At 35.3% G+C, this 17,269-nt stretch overlaps 1 protein-coding gene across 1 annotated transcript; it reads left to right on the forward strand.

The window, feature by feature from the left end:
• Positions 1–779: 779 nt before the first annotated feature.
• Positions 780–12,908, forward strand: LOC104896599 (methionine aminopeptidase 1B, chloroplastic). Its single transcript, XM_010683367.4, has 11 exons — positions 780–966; positions 1,111–1,189; positions 2,308–2,542; positions 5,829–5,990; positions 6,079–6,120; positions 7,296–7,367; positions 7,581–7,660; positions 8,579–8,676; positions 10,754–10,801; positions 11,462–11,600; positions 12,499–12,908. Exons 1-11 carry the CDS (start codon positions 795–797, stop codon positions 12,524–12,526), a joined length of 1,155 nt encoding a protein of 384 aa, XP_010681669.3. The 5' UTR covers positions 780–794; the 3' UTR covers positions 12,527–12,908.
• Positions 12,909–17,269: the final 4,361 nt, after the last annotated feature.

The following is a 17,269-nucleotide window of genomic DNA, read 5'->3' on the forward strand; positions in this document are numbered from 1 at the left end:
AATGTAGGCACGAGCATCAAAATAAAGTCTTCGATAATAGAAGTAATTCGTACAATCTCATAAAAAATCAATAATAACAATTAATATTTCATACAAGCCATACATTTTATCAATATCACTTAAGCGATATCCAAACTATATAATACAATGCTTATTTGCTATTCAGTTAGTTTGGATTTTTGGGTCCGATCACCCTCGTTCCAAACCAATATGAAAATTAGAATTTTCAATAAAATCCAACCCAAATCCAATTTGGACATAATTTGAGTCCAATTCAAATTACTAACTTGGTTTGAATTTGATTTAATTTATGATTTTGATCCGAATCACTTTACCCTTAATTTAACTAATAAAATTGGTAAAATTTAGATTAATAATAGTAATATAAATGATATTATATCATAACAAATGATAAATATTGAAGTTGATGTACGAGTAAACACTTATTTCATGTATACATATAATCATATTTGATATTTGTTAGTCTTATTATTAAAATTTACATTTTACTTCTAGGGCAGGTTCAAAAAACTTCCGGGCTCATCGAATTCTAGTCATTTTGGGTTTTGGGTCAAACAATCTCGTTGGGTTCTTGAATCGGATCATTTTTGAACAAGGCTAAGCCCGTGCATTGCCATCATCATACCATCACAAATCACAATAATCGACAAGAACAAAGGAATGACGATGTACCTTCACTGGGATACGCATAACGTAGTTGAGCAGTTTACCATAAACCATGAAAAGTAAGGCCCAGCCCAATGCCAAAAGCCCATATTGACGTCCAACTTTTTATGGACCACATAATCATCATCTCAAACGCCATTTGCATTCTCAATATTCAAAAACTCAGACAAACAAAAACCATGGCGATTTCTTTAAACGCATCACTTCAGCTTTCTTCTACTTTTCGCGGAGATTTTAGTCTTCTCTCTACTTCACTCTCTTGTTCTTTTCCTGTGTCTGGTTAGTTCTTTCTTCTGATACCAACTTTTTTTCGGTCTTTTATTTTCTTCTCAAAATTTGGTGTCATGCTAATTTATTCTGCAGTAGAATTAATGATTCATGAAATTATTATGCAATTTTTATGATTTTGTTGTTGATTTATAGGTAGTTCTAGTTCGAGAAAACAGTCGGTTGTTTTTGCAAAGAGATTATTGGGGTTAGAGGAGGCCATGAGAATTCGGAGGTACAAACTTGTTTTTTTTTTCAAATTGTAGTTTCTTAAAATAATATGCTCAAGCATTATGGTCAAGTTTAATTGTACTCCCTCCGTCCCAAAATATAGTTTTCATTTTTAATTTGGGAGTCAAATTTTAAAAATTTTTACCAAATATTCTTACTAATGTATAAAAAAAACATATTCATGAGGGGTCTTTGTTATATTCGTGTCAATGTATATATTCGTAATATCAACTTTTTTATATTTTTATTTATAAAAAATAGAAGATATCGTAGCTCAAAGATATGTCTTGAAAACTGTGCAAAATGAAATGGGAACTATATTTTAGGACAGAGGGAGTAATATCTTTGTGAAAGTATATGTATTTGTTTTTTGGCATTACAAATACAATGCATCATTTGATTATCCTAATTTGTAGCTTGTAAGTACTGCCTCTCCGTTTTTTATTTGTTGTTCCTGGTTACGCTGCTGTGACGTCTTTAGATGTTTGTAGAGAGAATATTACCTTATTTCGACAACAGAAAGTTGCTAACAGTAAGAGAGAGCGCTCTTGGGGAGTTTGCCTTGTTTTGTTCCGATATTCTCTCGAAGAATAACATTTAGGAGCGGAGGGAGTAATTAACAGTTGAAATTTTGTCGTACTATGATTTAGTATGGATATAATGTTCCTATTAGTGTTGTATGAAAATTTGAGTTGATTATTTGCACCATTTGCTTTACTTAGTTGAACTGAATGGGTTCTTTTTAATTTATATTTTAAAATAATAGAAATACTAATAATTAGCAATAAAGATTTAAGTTCACAAGTCGTGATAAAGATAAAAACATCCCATTGAGTAAGAATTCTATTACAAGGATACTAATCAAACAAACATCACCTTATCATATGCTTTACAAATTAGATAATGTGGCCTTGAACCATAATAATACTGAGAAGAAGAGCTCCTGCGAATGTAGGCCTACATTCAGTATACGAAAAAACCAACATCAGTTGCTGTTTTCTGGGTGATTGGCAAAGGCTGAAGTTTCAATGAGTGGGAGTCCTGATGCTGTTTTCTGGATAGTTGGACTCTTTGGTTTTGGACTTTTGGTTACTACTTTACTCCTGATTTGTGCTTGTGCAGAGAAAGAGAACTCCGAGAGAGTAATCCAGCAAAAAGATCCCCATTAAAGCGTGGAAGAGTATCGCCTAGTCTTACCGTGCCCGATCAAATACAGAAACCCCCTTATGTTGGTTCTGCTAAATTGCCTGAGCTCTCAAAGGAATATCAATTGCATGATTCTGAAGGTATTGCTCATATGAGGGCAGCAGGTGAACTTGCTGCTCGTGTTCTGGATTATGCAGGAACTTTGGTTAAGGTGAGACCGTGAGACATTAAAATCTTGGCGGAATATATTTCTTGATGGATTCTTGTACTATGTAGTAAAATTTATTCTTGTTGTTGTGGGTCATGTCGACTGGTATAAGTTACAAGCTTTCCAATTCTAGTCACCAGATTGTGTATTCTTGCCTGCCTCTGACTTGTCGAACTTGTGTAGACTTGAAGAATTTATCCACGGAGTTTTAAATTTGGGAACTTCGAATGCCTGCCCTAAACATAATAGCATATTAGCATCTCTAGTTCTCTTGAATTTAGACTCTCGTCCTATTTAACCTTATGCTTTTATCAGTGTCTTCCACCCTGTTTTAGAATTTTGATGCTTTTAGTGTGGGAAGGTGATTAAGGGGGTTATGAATATGCCCCTTTCTTGGATTCAAATTTCAAACTCCAATTAGTGTGTCATTTACTCATTCTTCATTACTCATACTTTAGCAAAACGTAGTTGATCTATTGCATGGTTTTCTTGTGAAATTTTACAAAACCTACTCAATCTACGCCTGTATTTGTACATTAATTTCGTTCGGTTAGGCATATTTCACTTAACATCGGAATTTGGGGTAGTTTTCTGAATTTAAGGAACAAAAGATCCAACCAAGTTTTATAAATGCTGTCTGCATAGACTGAGCTTATTAAGCTGACTTGGATTTTTTTGAATGTTGGAAATTAAGCATCTAATTTTAGTTGTCTATTTGATTCCAAGGGAAGTATACAATATTTTTGTTATTTTAGGAGCATTTGATGTTGTTGATATAAACACAAGACTCCCTTTCTTCCTCTCTTCTAAGTGCTTAATGCAAAAGAAGGAAGAACTTTGTTCAAAATGAGTTTATACGCATATGAGCTCCATGCTACAAGAATATCATATGCTCATGAGGTGAGCAATTGTACAAAGCTGGAGATCTACTTGTTTTGTCATTCTCTCTAGACAATTTCTTCAATTTCTTTACTTTCAGTTTAAGATGGTGGTCCACTTGCTGTTGTATAAAAGCTCGACAGTTTAAGCGTCGGCTGCTTGTTATTGTAGGGTTCAAAAATGTTTTGAGCTTAATGGCTTGCTTTGTGCAAGGTTATGAATTAAGGGAATGCTCAACCTTTTCTTAATTCTATCTCAGGTGTTTCTTTGCTAGGATTCCCATGGTGATGCATCTCCACTACTAATTATGTTTATCTTTATATTTTGAGTGCTGCACATATTTTACCTTTGGTGGTAGACTTGATCAAAACCCACTTAAAACTTTAGGCACTTCTACCAACTTTTCTACTCAAACCTAAAACAATTCACAAAATACAACAAAAATCGGATTTGGATCAAAGTCGGTCCAAAGTTTTACATTAAACTAACCCAAACTTACTTCATCCTTGAATTTGCTAGAGGAGCCTGTTTGGAAGATTTCGCCAAGGTGCTAAAGGCCTTTGTTTTGTAAATTGCACGTCATACGTCCCTTGGTCTGTCACAATGAGGTTGATGTTTGACACGTAGCCGAAAGACAAACATAGAGGATAGCCTGCTGCCTAAGACACATGTTGAGGCATCAAGGGTATGCAAATGTGTGCCTTAGGCCATCAAGCCGTCTCAACCTACCCACAATACTACTAGTTTTGCGCATTTTGGACCGGGTCTTGAGAAAGAGACCTTATACGGTTATACCAGCTGTTCTAAGAATTCGGTGAATGGTTTTAAAAAATATAATCAGAAAACGTTTGATTAAAAAAGATTATAAATATGAATTTTCCCATAAGTGTGCCTTATGTGTGCTTTCACCTGATGCCTCCTTGAGTGACCCTTTGTACTCGATGCACTATTTATGATTAGCTTAAGGCTTTTGAAGATATGTATGAGTGTCAAGACAAGCTTGAAAATCCTCGGAAGAGATACAAAACTCTTCGCTGTTGATGTAAAGTTAAATTAAGGATTAGCCTTGAGTCCTTTCTACATTGCCGTATTTATGGATGAGTTTTTAAGCTGATTCGGTGGTAAGTGTCATGGGCATGCTATTTGCAGATGATATCATATTGGTCTAGTGACAAAGGAAAGTGTTCATGAGTCAGGTAGAACTTTGTACGCGTATATGGGAGCCAAAAGGTTTTCAAGTTGTGCAATTCAAATACCTATGGATCAATAGTGTACACATCTGCCAATGCTGGGTGTCTCTGATGGATGGATGACCTAGTACAATAAGGAGATACCTTTCAAATCATAGGGAAATTTAAACATCTATTAAATAGTTATCATGTCTACTATCCTTTATGGAGTGAGCCAAAGGTCATTACTGTATGGTGGCCAAGATGAGGATGCTTTATTGCATATCTGATCATACCATAATAGACACATTAAGAAATAAGTGATTTGAGATAACATGGGAGTAACATCAATTGTTGCAAAGATGCAAGACAAGGCTTTGTATGGGCATATGAGAAGGTGCCTTATGGGTCGTGAGGAAATATGAAATGATTATCTTAATGAGAAAAATAAGAGGTGGAACTGGAAGAACATGGACAAGATTATAAGCTTGAAGGATCTGCTGTTAAGATTTTAATGAGAGAGCATTGCACTTAATAAGATACAATATCATATTAAAATTTACTCAAGTTGAAAGTACTGTTTTTCTTATGTCACAGATGAAGATTGTGCGTGTTTCCCCTTTCCCTTCCCCTCTCTTCTATTTTTCCTTGCTTCTTGTGTATGTGTTTTGTGTTTCCTCTTGATGACTGGTAGCTACTGCCTTATCTATTTTACCTTCTGCAACCATTTGTCTTTTATTTAATTTTTTACTACTTTGTTCTTTTTTATTGTATCATTACAGTGGTGTTACTAATGATCATGTTGGTCTTGTTTATATTACTATTATTAGTTTAGTACTATTGATAGTTTCATTGCTAACTACTTCCACATTGTCTTTTTTTGTCCTCCCCTGCCTTCCCTCACCATTTCGCCTCCCCTCCAGCAATACAGAAATAGTCAGACAGGGGAAGAAAAGAGAATTTTTTACTCTTTCTTGATTGCATTACGCTTTCATTTCTGAAAAAATTGCAAGTTCTCAAAAACTGCATCTTGAAGAGTCTTTTGCAGGATAGGGGTACCACTGTATGCATTTGCAGTATATTGCACGATTTGCACCTTCCCAAAATCTTCCTTTGTGTGAATGGTAGCTCTGGTTCTTTTCCAAGTTTAAGATAATGGAGTATCATGCTAAGAATTTCAAACTACTTGCTAGCTTCTTGCCATTAATGGGGCTTATCTTTTCACCTTTGAATATTACCAGCCATCTGTGACGACGGATGAAATTGATAAAGCAGTACACCAGATGATTATTGATGCAGGAGCTTATCCTTCACCTCTGGGCTATGGTGGGTTTCCAAAGAGTGTTTGTACTTCAGTTAATGAGTGCATGTGTCATGGCGTACCTGATTCTCGTCAGCTACAGGTTCATTGACTGTGGTAATAACCTTTTTCTGGTTCCACTTACATTCTGACCTCCAATATATTCTGATAATCTTTCTTTGGCAATGCAGGATGGAGACATAATAAACATTGATGTCACAGTTTACTTAAATGTATATTCTTGTCCTCTATTGATCGTATATTAGATTTTGGGCTGTTCTGGAGTCTAATGAATGCATCATTTCGTAAATTTTATGTTCCTTGACTGCTTAGGATTAGTAATAGAACGTCAAGGACTATACTTTCCCGTATAACAACGATAGATACTGTATACTCTCTAATTAGATACATAACTTCAATAATCTTAAATTACACCCTTTTTTTCTGGGTAAACTAAAAATTATCTCTAATGACATCTGGGAACATTTGTGGAATATTTGGATGTCGTCAACCTACCTTTTTCATGGATAAGTTACAAAATAAAGAGATGGAGTGGCTTGACATGTGCATGCTAAAAAATTATTGAAATATTGTCGCAAAATAATACGGGTCCACTTGTGGCTGAACTTTTTAAAAATGTAAACATTTAATATATTGAAACGATATATTTTAAGACAAAAGTATTATTATGAATGAAGGAAAAGAATAGATCTTCATAAACCCCATCCACACCATTTTACCCTTCCCATCACTAACCAATACCAATACATTCCCTTGTTACCCCACCACCTCCTTACCAACATTGATTTTTCCATGTCCGCCTATCCTCATTCCGCACATCCTTTTCAATTTTCTCTCCGCTTCATTGGCTTGAGGAGATGAACATTTCGTAAAGCAGAAGAAAGGAGAGAGAGTTAAGCAGTAGTTGAGTTGATGGAGAGTTTCTTCAAAACTATTGATTGAAATCGACATCTAGGGAGCATGGAAGAGGAGCTGCGCTTGAAGAGGAAGTGAGGAGTCTGGTAGAGGGAGGGGTCTTACAAGAGATAGAGTGGGTAATATGTTGGAGCCTTGGAGGTTTGCGAGGATGGCCTTAAGACATAAGGAAGATAGTTGTGGGAGGGAGTGGCATGGGTGGTATGGGATGCAAAGGTGTTTTGGGGATTTTGTTTTCTTTTTAAATTAAAAATGTAGTTTGAAAAATAGAATTTCAATATATATTCAAATTTTGAGATATTCTTTCGGCAGAATATCTTCAGCTACCTCATACGAGCTGTTTATAAACAGTAATCATGTCATTAATATTTGATTATGCATGAATGATTTGGTTTACTTTCATGAAATAGTTACAGGGTGATTTCTCATATCATTAACATCCAATACTTTGCCTTTTCTTTTTTATTATTAGGGTTACCATGGAGACACATCAAAGACATTCTTATGTGGAAATGTCAGTAATGCAATGAAACGGCTTGTGAAGGTATCATGTTACCTATCTTGGATGCTTTTTTTTTTTAAGGTCAACTTATTTGAATGTGCTAAATTGCTTGTTTTTCCGCATGGCATATGCTGAAAGCAATTTATATCTAGGTTTCATCTTTGCTGATTGCTATTATTGATAAGTGTCGCTGAATGTTGCTGCTGTAATTATTTTGTTTAATAGCTATATATATATTTCTGATTTTGCACTTAGGTAACCCAAGAATGTTTAGAGAAAGGAATAGCTGTATGCAAAGATGGTGTCAGCTTCAAAAAAATTGGAAAGACAATCAGGTATTGGCTTCAAAAAGATTAGTACTTGGGCACTTACTGTATGTGCAGACTGTGATTTCTGGAATATATATGTGAATTCCTGTATTGTCTACTTAGTATAGACTATGTAGTACGAGAGTGGTACAACTAGTACTTATCATTTATGAAATATCTTGTTAGTTCACAGCAGCTGTCAAATTGCCAATACTATTCTCTTACTTTTGTAATCTTTCTGCAAGCATCTTGGCGAACAACCTTCTTTGTAGTATTTTTCAACTACTTATTCTCCAAAAATCTAATTTAAATCTTTCAGAGGCAATTCCTGGGTATGACAAGGAAATGATTATGAATGACTTGACAGCTTATAGAGTGTTTTTTTTTACCAGCCATGTATATTTACCAAAAGGATCCATATGGTATGAATACTGCTGGGTTTAATTGATTTAATGGACAAAATAGAATTTAGAAGGATGCAACTTGAAAGCTACAAAATAGAGATTTGATGCTACGCTAATATCGTTTTCTTTACCCAACTCAATTAATCACTAAAAAAACTTATTGATCCTGGAAGACTAAAGGCTAATGTGTGCAGTATCTACTTTTCAAAACCTTGTTACCAGATTTACAGGTTGTTTGCATTCTTCTGGGCAGTCTTCTATCTTATATCTGACTTTTTGTTTACTGTTCTCCACAAATTGGCTAATTTAGTTGTCATATTCAAACTAAGGGACAATACAATCATATGTTTTTGAGTTTTGATTGGTAAAACCTATGCACTCTTAACTACCTTGAGAGAAGGATTCCCTAAATTTTTCCTTGTACTTCAATTCAAAAAAAAAAACTGTGCAGCCTTGTGTTTTAAATTCACTTTTTTATGCCAGATATGTAGCTGCAATGTTTCTGTTTTTGTTTAATGTCTTTTTCAACTTCACTTTACAGTGACCATGCTGAAAAGTATAATTATGGTGTGGTGGACCGATTTGTTGGCCATGGTGTTGGAACTGTATTTCATTCTGAGCCCGTCATATACCATCATAGTAAGTATTTTGCATGCCTTGCTTTTCATACACTGCAAAAGACATTCGTATGATATTTTTGCTTGCTTTATCTGTACTCATTAACAAGAACAATCTATGTAGCTATAGCATTTTAGTTTTATAAAGTCTTATATTAGGAAATGATTATTTAATGTGAATATATCTCAATTTTTACCTGGCAGCCCCCCTTTTTTCAGCAGACATTTCGCCGCGTTGTAACAAGTGGTAGCACGTGCTACCCCTCGTTTTAAAAAAAAAAAGGTTTCTCTCCTGAAAAACCCTCTGAAAAGCAAAAGTTTCTCCTTTCTGTCTTCTCCTCTTTCCTCTTTCCTCGTCTCTCTCTACAGTCTGCAATCTCCTCCATTCCTCCTTTCTCTCTCCACTCTCCAGTCTCCTTGGTTTGCCCATTCGCCTCAAAATACAAACATCTTTTACATGAGTTTAGCTGTTTTATGAGGAGAGAGAGTAAAGGTGGCCATGGGCCGGGCTGGCCCGTGGGCTGCCCGAGCCCGGCCCGTTTTCGGCCCGGCCCGGCCCGAGCCCGCTATGGGCCCGGCCCGGCCCGCTGGCCGTAACATGGGCCGTGGGCCTTGCACGTTTGGGGATTTTAGATTTCGGCCCGGGCCCGGCACGAGCCCGTGGGCCTTGCAAATTTTTTTTTTTTCAAAAACTGTGATTTTTGGACCAAGCCCGCGGTGAGCACGAGCCCGGCCCGCCAGGCCCGTGGGCCGGGCCGGGCCATGGACAAGTTTCCCATAATTTCAGCCCGGCCCGGCACGGCACGAGTTTCATGGGCCACGGGCCTGGCCCGGCCCGTATTCCTCTTCAGCCCGCGGGCCTGGCCCGTGGTCAGGCCCAGCACGGCCCATGGCCAGCTCTAAGAGAGAGTAGTAGATTTTTTGGTCGACCCTGGGGCAGAACCGGAAAATTCTTTTCAGCGGGACCATAGGAAAATGTTCAAAAGATTAGGAGGGGCCTGTTTAATATTTTTACCTATTTTTGAAATAAATACACCAAATTTTACCTTAATTTTTCAAAAAACATTGAAGTTGGGGGGGTGGGGGGTGCCAAGGCCTCCGCCCGCACCCCCTATGTTCCTCCCCTGGGTCGACCGCTGCGCTTTGGGTTTTTGGGATGTTATTATCTGGGTTATTGGGAGCTGCTCTAATTTGGGAAGAGGTTGAAATTGCCGAGAAAATGGGAAGGGAAAGTGACAGGGGTTTAGAAGAGATAGGAGAAAGAAGATTGGGGAATTGGTGAAATGAGACAAATTAAAACACATATTATCATCAAAATTACATACAATTAATCGAGAGATGAAGAAAAGAAGTTGAGCCACAAAGAAAAAAGAGAAAACATGAGGAATTAGAGTAGTTTTTCCACTGCCGATTTCGCCGACAACGATGTTAGCCGCATGATTTTCCTTACTCTCAGGTGATGGTTTGCTTTTAGTAACTTATATCTTTTGTTGTATGAATGATTTTTATCGAAGATTGTTGTATTAATTGCGGCGAAAATTGGAATAGTGTGAGGGATTTGATTCAGTTTGGTTGAAATTGGGGTGGAATGCTTGCTGGACTTTTGTTTTTATTCTTACTATTTATTTCATCTAATTTTGATTGATTGATATTTTTGAGACTTATGATTTATGAATTTGGGATAATCTGTGTGAATTATGAATTTGTTATTGTTAATTGTTATTCAGACAATTTTTTTTTCAAAGATAACTTTGTCACCATGATACCGTAAGTACCAATAGAGACTTAACACTCCAAATCCAAATATGGGTGCTCTGGGTGTGAGTATCTGGACTTTGTTATTTGGGCCATTAACTTGCTATAATTTTTGAACAAAGGGGAAACGCCTTGCCAAGTGCTTGTAACATAGGTGCACACATTCATTTACTAATAAGAAACGCTTTGCATATTTTGCTAAAGTATTAAGAGAAATTTAATGTTAACTTCTATGCCTAAATGTTTACATGCACAATCAGTTTGGCTAGTTAAAAATAGGTCTTCTGCTTCAAATTTCAATGCTTCATTGTTCTCTCTAATTTTGCTGTATATTATATTGACAGGAAATAGGCGTCCAGGTGAAATGGTCGAAGGTCTAACGTTTACAATTGGTAAGAGCTTCAGTATTATTATTAAAATTAAAACCTGGAGTCTGTAATGCAGCTAGTGATACAAACAAGCATAAACAAACACGAAACACACGCCCACCATGCACCCATATCATGAGGTCTGATTCATTGATGTTAGTAATGCTGTCCCATATGGTTCAATATTAAAAAAAAATTCTTGTGTAGTTGAGTTTTTTGCAGATATACTTGCTGAAGCATGCTTTTGTTTTTATGTTTTATAATGTGCATATTTTCTAAATTGCGAGGACCCATTTAGATGGCTATTTCATTTGAAGGATGCTTTGCAATTTAGTTTCAAGGTCTAGGTAGGTGGATGAAAAGTTGAGAGGGTGCTCTAGTAGAGATGATAAACTCGTGTCAAAGAGTAGACATCCACTCTCAATGTGAGGGTACCGAGAGAAGTTGTTAGCGGTTTGCCTTTTTTTTTTTTCTGCTTCTCTAACAAGCCTTTTGCTTATTTCTACTAGAGCACCCTAGATCATCCACTCGTGTCAAAGAGTAGACATCCCCTCTCAATGTGAGGGTAATGAGAGGAGTTGTTAGCGGTTTGCCCTTCTTTCTAGATCAGCTTTATAAAAATTGTTACTTAAAATTGAATATGTTGCTCAATGAATTTCATCTGGCACCCTTTTCTAAATGCAGAGCCAATTCTTACGATGGGAAGCATTGATTGTATTACATGGGGTGATAACTGGACTACTGTTACAAATGATGGCAGTCCTGCTGCGCAGTTTGAGCATACCATCTTGATTACAAAGACGGGTGCTGAAATCTTGACAAAGTACTAAACAAATCCACATAATGTCTACATTGCTTGTATACGTGTGATTTTTTGTGTAGTACTATATCTTTTAATGTGATTCAAATAAAAAGTTATTGCAATATGCACCTCAGATTTTGTATCATATTGGAACGTAGAACATGTAAGCAAATAAGCATATTTGAGGAAGAAATAGCAGGGAGATGTTGGTGGGAATATTGTCAAAACACCATTTAAAATCCTAACTAGTTATTAGGTCCGGGATATGTACTGGATAAGAAAAAAAAATTCATTTATTAATAGAACACTTTATGATAATAACACTAAATAAAATTTAGTTTAATGGTTAAGACTTCAGTATATGTACTTGAGGTCTCGGGATCAAACCCCTATATTATGTAATTTCAGAATTTTTTTTAATGTATATGGAGTACATGAACTAAAACTCCTTAGGGAGAGCATCATGTGACACAATTTCTTGTTGACGTACGACTTTTAATATATTTGTATAGATTAATTTAGAAAGGAATTATCTTTTGTGTGTAGTTGTATACATAATTTCAAATTGAAATAATTAGGACAAGTATATATATATTGGTGATAGAGGGAGGCAAAGTCCCTAAACTCTTTAACTTTTGTTTACGTGTTAGGTTTAGAAGCATTTTATTTGAATTTCCAAATTTGACCAACAAAACTTAAGCTTTATTTGCATAACTAACATCCATGAAAATCTTAAATTTCAGAGACAACAAATTAAAACGATATAAAAAGACATGACTAAATTAAACTTTAACCCTATTAATAGTCATTAGGTCATCACATATAATCCTCTTGAAATTCTCCAAACATCCCACAACTTCCTCAATTGTTTTGTCAATCAAAATGAAACTATTGATTTGTTTTTTGTGTATCATTTTAGCCCCAAGTTTTCTGAAATCACATGCTGAAGATGATCAAAAACAGTTCTTAGAAGCTCACAACACGGCCCGTGCTCAAGTTGGGGTTGCTCCGCTTGCCTGAAACCAAACCTTATCGGCATTCGCCCAACAGTTTGCCGATAAAAGTCAAGGAAAAATGCGATAACACAATGAAGTCAGGCGGACCATACGCCGAGAACACGGCGGGGGGATACGGGGCATTTAGGATCATCGATGCTGTGAGCCAGTGGGTGCAGCAGAAGGAAAACTATGATCAACAATCAAATGTGTGTAAGAATGGAAAGGAGTGTAAGCAATACAAACAAGTGGTTTGTAAGGAGAGTAAATATATTGGATGTGCTACTATACTTTGTGGGGCTGGTTGGCCTTTTGTAGTTTGTGAATATGATCCTCCTTGTTCAGGATAAATAGCTTTATTAATTGGCTATTTTGAGTTTCATAAATAATGTATTTGTAATATTAAATTGTATTGTTGTTCATTGTCTTATGGTTCTCTATCTGATGAATCATTGATGAGATGTAATAAAATTGATCTTCTGAAACAAATCAAGTCCATTTGTAATGCATACAATGATTGGCGATTTAGTGTTAAACTTTATGTTTGTGGTAGGATATGATGTAAATGATTGATTTTTATTGAATTGGCTCGAAGAAAAAAAAAGAACTATGTCGTATTATAAATTTACGGGACAATGAAATAGTTTTTTTTATAGATCATTAATAGCATTGAATTAGATAAAATTTTATGCCAAATTTTAAAAAATACTGTACTATCACTCAAGATTTTACTTACCAAAACAAAACTTAGCTAATAAATGTTTTACTTATCTTTTATCCAAGATAGATTACTTAACCATAAAAGAAATTATAAATAAAATAAATTATATTGAAGATTTACTATTCTATCTTAGGAGAGTAACAACTAATTTAGAAGTAAAATAAAGAAAAACAAATTTAAAATACTCTTGTCAAATCTTTTTATTTACAACATTAATTGTATAGTTCTAACTACATTCGAACTTTGGCTTTCAGTTCATCACTAAACTCAAACCTCGCTTCAAATTGTCTCTCTACTTCTGCAATTGCTTCCTTTACACCTCGACATTCATGATATTGTCCTTCCTTGTCCCCGCGGTAGAATTCAGCATGAATCTTCTTTAAGTTTCTCAAGAGTCTCACTAATTCTCCGTACTTTTCACTTTCATCTAGCCAACGCCTCGACAAAGACTTTTATTTATAAATATGTCATCAAAAGAGGCGTGTGATTGTATTTTAATCACACTTTTAGTATCATTGTCCCAATCATCTTTTGTTTTATCAACTATTAAAAGAATCCTTTCATGTGACAATTCAAGATCTAGCCCTTTTTTAATGGTGTCACACAATCTTCTCTTGTAAGCACTTGCGAATGTGCAAAATACATCCCCTTATGATCAAGTATGTCAAGCATCTTCCTTGCATATACCCAATCTCCTCGTGTGAACATTGACAGATCGAACAATTTGTTTGCTTCCAGAAGGAACGTTTGAACATACGACCTTAACTTGGTCACCCAGTATTTTCCGTTCCATTCAAATCCCTGCCATTTAAACTTTATGTTAATAAATAAACAAATGAAATAAAACATATCATAACTTGCAAAGTAGTGTATATATGATAGAAAATATGCCTTCTTTTAAATTAATGTCGTTATGAAGAAAATATATGTAAATAATAGAAGTCAACAAATTCAAACTCTTAACCCCAAATTTCCTAAAGTTATTTGTAATGGTTTTACTTGTTTACTACCAGCCTTAGAACAAAAAATATATATTTTATAGCATCTCTTTGTTTTTTTTTTTTAATAATGGCGAGGAGAAGGATTCTAACCACATCTCAATGTATTGAAAACTAAAATGAAAAGTAAACCTACTCCTAGTCTATCAAAAAGCCACTCCTACTAACTTTGTACTAAATTGACATGTGAAAGATTACAACTCAGTATAATGCTTTTTCTTATGATCTAAAAGTATTAAAACAAAAAAAAAATATACAAGATATTACCTACATTACACGGACATGGTAAGTCAACATAATTATACTCCAACCTGACAAGTGACATTGTTTACATACGGGTTCTATAAACAATACTAATACACTAATAAGCCAAAAACATAAATACCAAGGCTTAAGAGATGAGAGAGAAACTTTTAGGAAGAGAAACTCTAGGAAAAATAGAAACCTAAGAATGCGATTCACATCCCCCTAATGTAACGCCCCGACTTTTAAGCATCACTATTATGTTAATTAATTGCAAGGATTAGCAGCGGAAGACCTTCCTAACTTAGTCGGTGCGTCACTGCCGTACTCTCCACACAGGAAAGTACAAGGCAACATTCTTTCATATAATTAAACTCTCTATAATAGTGGTAGTAATTCTAGAAATATATATAGATAGCTTAAGCATAGCTAAGTTACGAAATCTAGTGATCATAAACTTGGATTACATAACCGTCATAGTCCGTAATTTAATCTCACTGCTACGTCATCCCATCTTCATATGCATACCTAAAACAGAAAAACAAAACGTCATGAGCCGAGGCTCAGTAACTACTACTCTAACAACGTAAATTCATTTCAATTCATTTTATTTGCAAACAGGGAGAAGAGAATATAGTAAAAATCATTTCGTAAACATACACTTCGAATCAGGAATTTAAAAGTCATTTCCGTTCATATTATCTCCATTATCACATTTCATTATCAGAAAACTTTCTTTGGTTACTTTGGCGAGTACAGAGAAGGCATAGCCACCGAGGATATTCATCCCCCATCAGAAGGTGACATATAACATCATAGATCATAACAGAAGGCAAAGCCACCGAGGATATTCATCCCCATCAGAAGGTGGCATATAATGCCAGACATCGTAACAGAAGGCAAAGCCACCGAGGATATTATCCCCATCAGAAGGTGGCATATAATGCCAGACATCATAACAGAAGGCAAAGCCACCGAGGATATTTATCCCCCATCAGAAGGTGACATATAACATCATAGATCATAACAGAAGGCAAAGCCACCGAGGATATTCATCCCCATCAGAAGGTGGCATATAATGCCAGACATCGTAAAGAAGGCAAAGCCACCGAGGATATTTCCCCATCAGAAGGTGGCATATAATGCCAAGACATCATAACAGAAGGCAAAGCCACCGAGGATATTATCCCCATCAGAAGGTGGCATATAATGCCATACATCGTAACAGAAGGCAAAGCCACCGAGGATATTCATCCCCCATCAGAAGGTGGCATATAATGCCATAATGCGGGTGCCACCGAGGACGTTGTCCCCATCAGAAGGTGGCGTTGCCGCCAGATAACAGAATGACACGTGCACGGCCCAGAGAACATAGTACTGCCATTCACCATCTTTCACTTTCATTTATCATGTTTCGTTTCTTTTGAGTAGTTTTCAGAAATCATATTATAGTCATTTCATAACGTCATCAAATCACTTAATAAACATTTCATATCCCGCACACCATATAAAACATAGCATAAACATTATATAAAAGCATCATAAAACGTAGTTGGAAGGGGAGTGCAGGTGTTAGCAGTAGACGTTACCTGGAATCCTGCTTAACAACCTTGATCGTAGGGAAAGGCGTTGTAATATCTCTTCCTTTTTAATCTAATAATCAATTCACGGACCAATAAAAGATTTATTAATATTTTATTCGAAATTCTGAGTTTACTGGTCCATTTCCGTCATGTGTCCATTTTAGGAGTTATATATATTAACGTCTTTGGTGGTTGATAAAAGGTCGTAGGCGCCCTTTCCACCTAACAACTTAGCGTCTAAGCTATAATTCACGACTTCTGAATATAAACGTCTTATTATAACCTTTTCATATTTTATGAATTTCAAAACGTTATAGTTTTGTTAACCTTTAATTCAAAACTTCATTCTATTAGTCATAGGGTACATTTAAACAAATTCGTCATTTTATGAATTAAACAATGGTCATTAATCTTATGGTTCATGATTATACTTAATGACTTATAAAACTCGTAATAGAACTCTTTCGTTCTTGTAGTTTAATTAGTGTATAATTATCTGCTACCTTAACATATACAAATTTAACAAGTGAACTATACTTATTTACTATTACTCTTTAATTGATATATTATAATTATAAGTAAGTACGAAGTATACTCAATACTATTATCACACCATGTTCTATTATTTAATCATTTATTAGTCATAAGATCCCCAATAGCCATTAATCCCATGATTCAGCTTAATAACTTGTAATTATAGACCTCGTAATATAACTATTTTATTCATGTAATATATGTAAGTGCCTGCGTGAATCTGACAAGTGATTTATACTTAACTTTCATTATTCTTTAGTTGATATATTAGTTAGAGTTATATGAAATATATTATTAAAACAAATCATTATTTATTAGTAATAGTCAAGTTCATATAATCAAATTACAAGGGTTATACTTTATGGTGAGTTTTATTATAATTTGACTAAACATCAATATTGATATCCAAGTGAGTTAAAGAATCAAACTCTCTCCCTTAGTCCATTTCATCTACTGAGTTAATTATTCCAGCCTAGATAATTTATCAAACTATTAAACTCTAAAGCCCAACAAAATATAACACAACATATAAAGGGGAGAGGTATGTTTTAACTTTTAACATACCTCTGCTTCAACCGAATAGCGTGAACCCGAGAGCAGGGGAGGACGGACGAGG

Source organism: Beta vulgaris, chromosome 6 (genome assembly GCF_026745355.1).
Source record: "Beta vulgaris subsp. vulgaris cultivar EL10 chromosome 6, EL10.2, whole genome shotgun sequence".
Classification (NCBI taxonomy): Eukaryota; Viridiplantae; Streptophyta; class Magnoliopsida; order Caryophyllales; family Amaranthaceae; genus Beta; species Beta vulgaris.

What these genes read in the sequence shown, in the direction of transcription:
- LOC104896599 (XM_010683367.4), top strand. Translation starts at nt 795, where the DNA reads ATGGACCACATAATCATCATCTCAAACGCCATTTGCATTCTCAATATT. An exon ending in ATGCAGGAACTTTGGTTAAG is followed by an intron (nt 2,543 to 5,828) that starts GTGAGACCGTGA and finishes GAATATTACCAG; the next exon opens with CCATCTGTGACGACGGATGA. An exon ending in GCCCGTCATATACCATCATA is followed by an intron (nt 8,677 to 10,753) that starts GTAAGTATTTTG and finishes TTATATTGACAG; the next exon opens with GAAATAGGCGTCCAGGTGAA.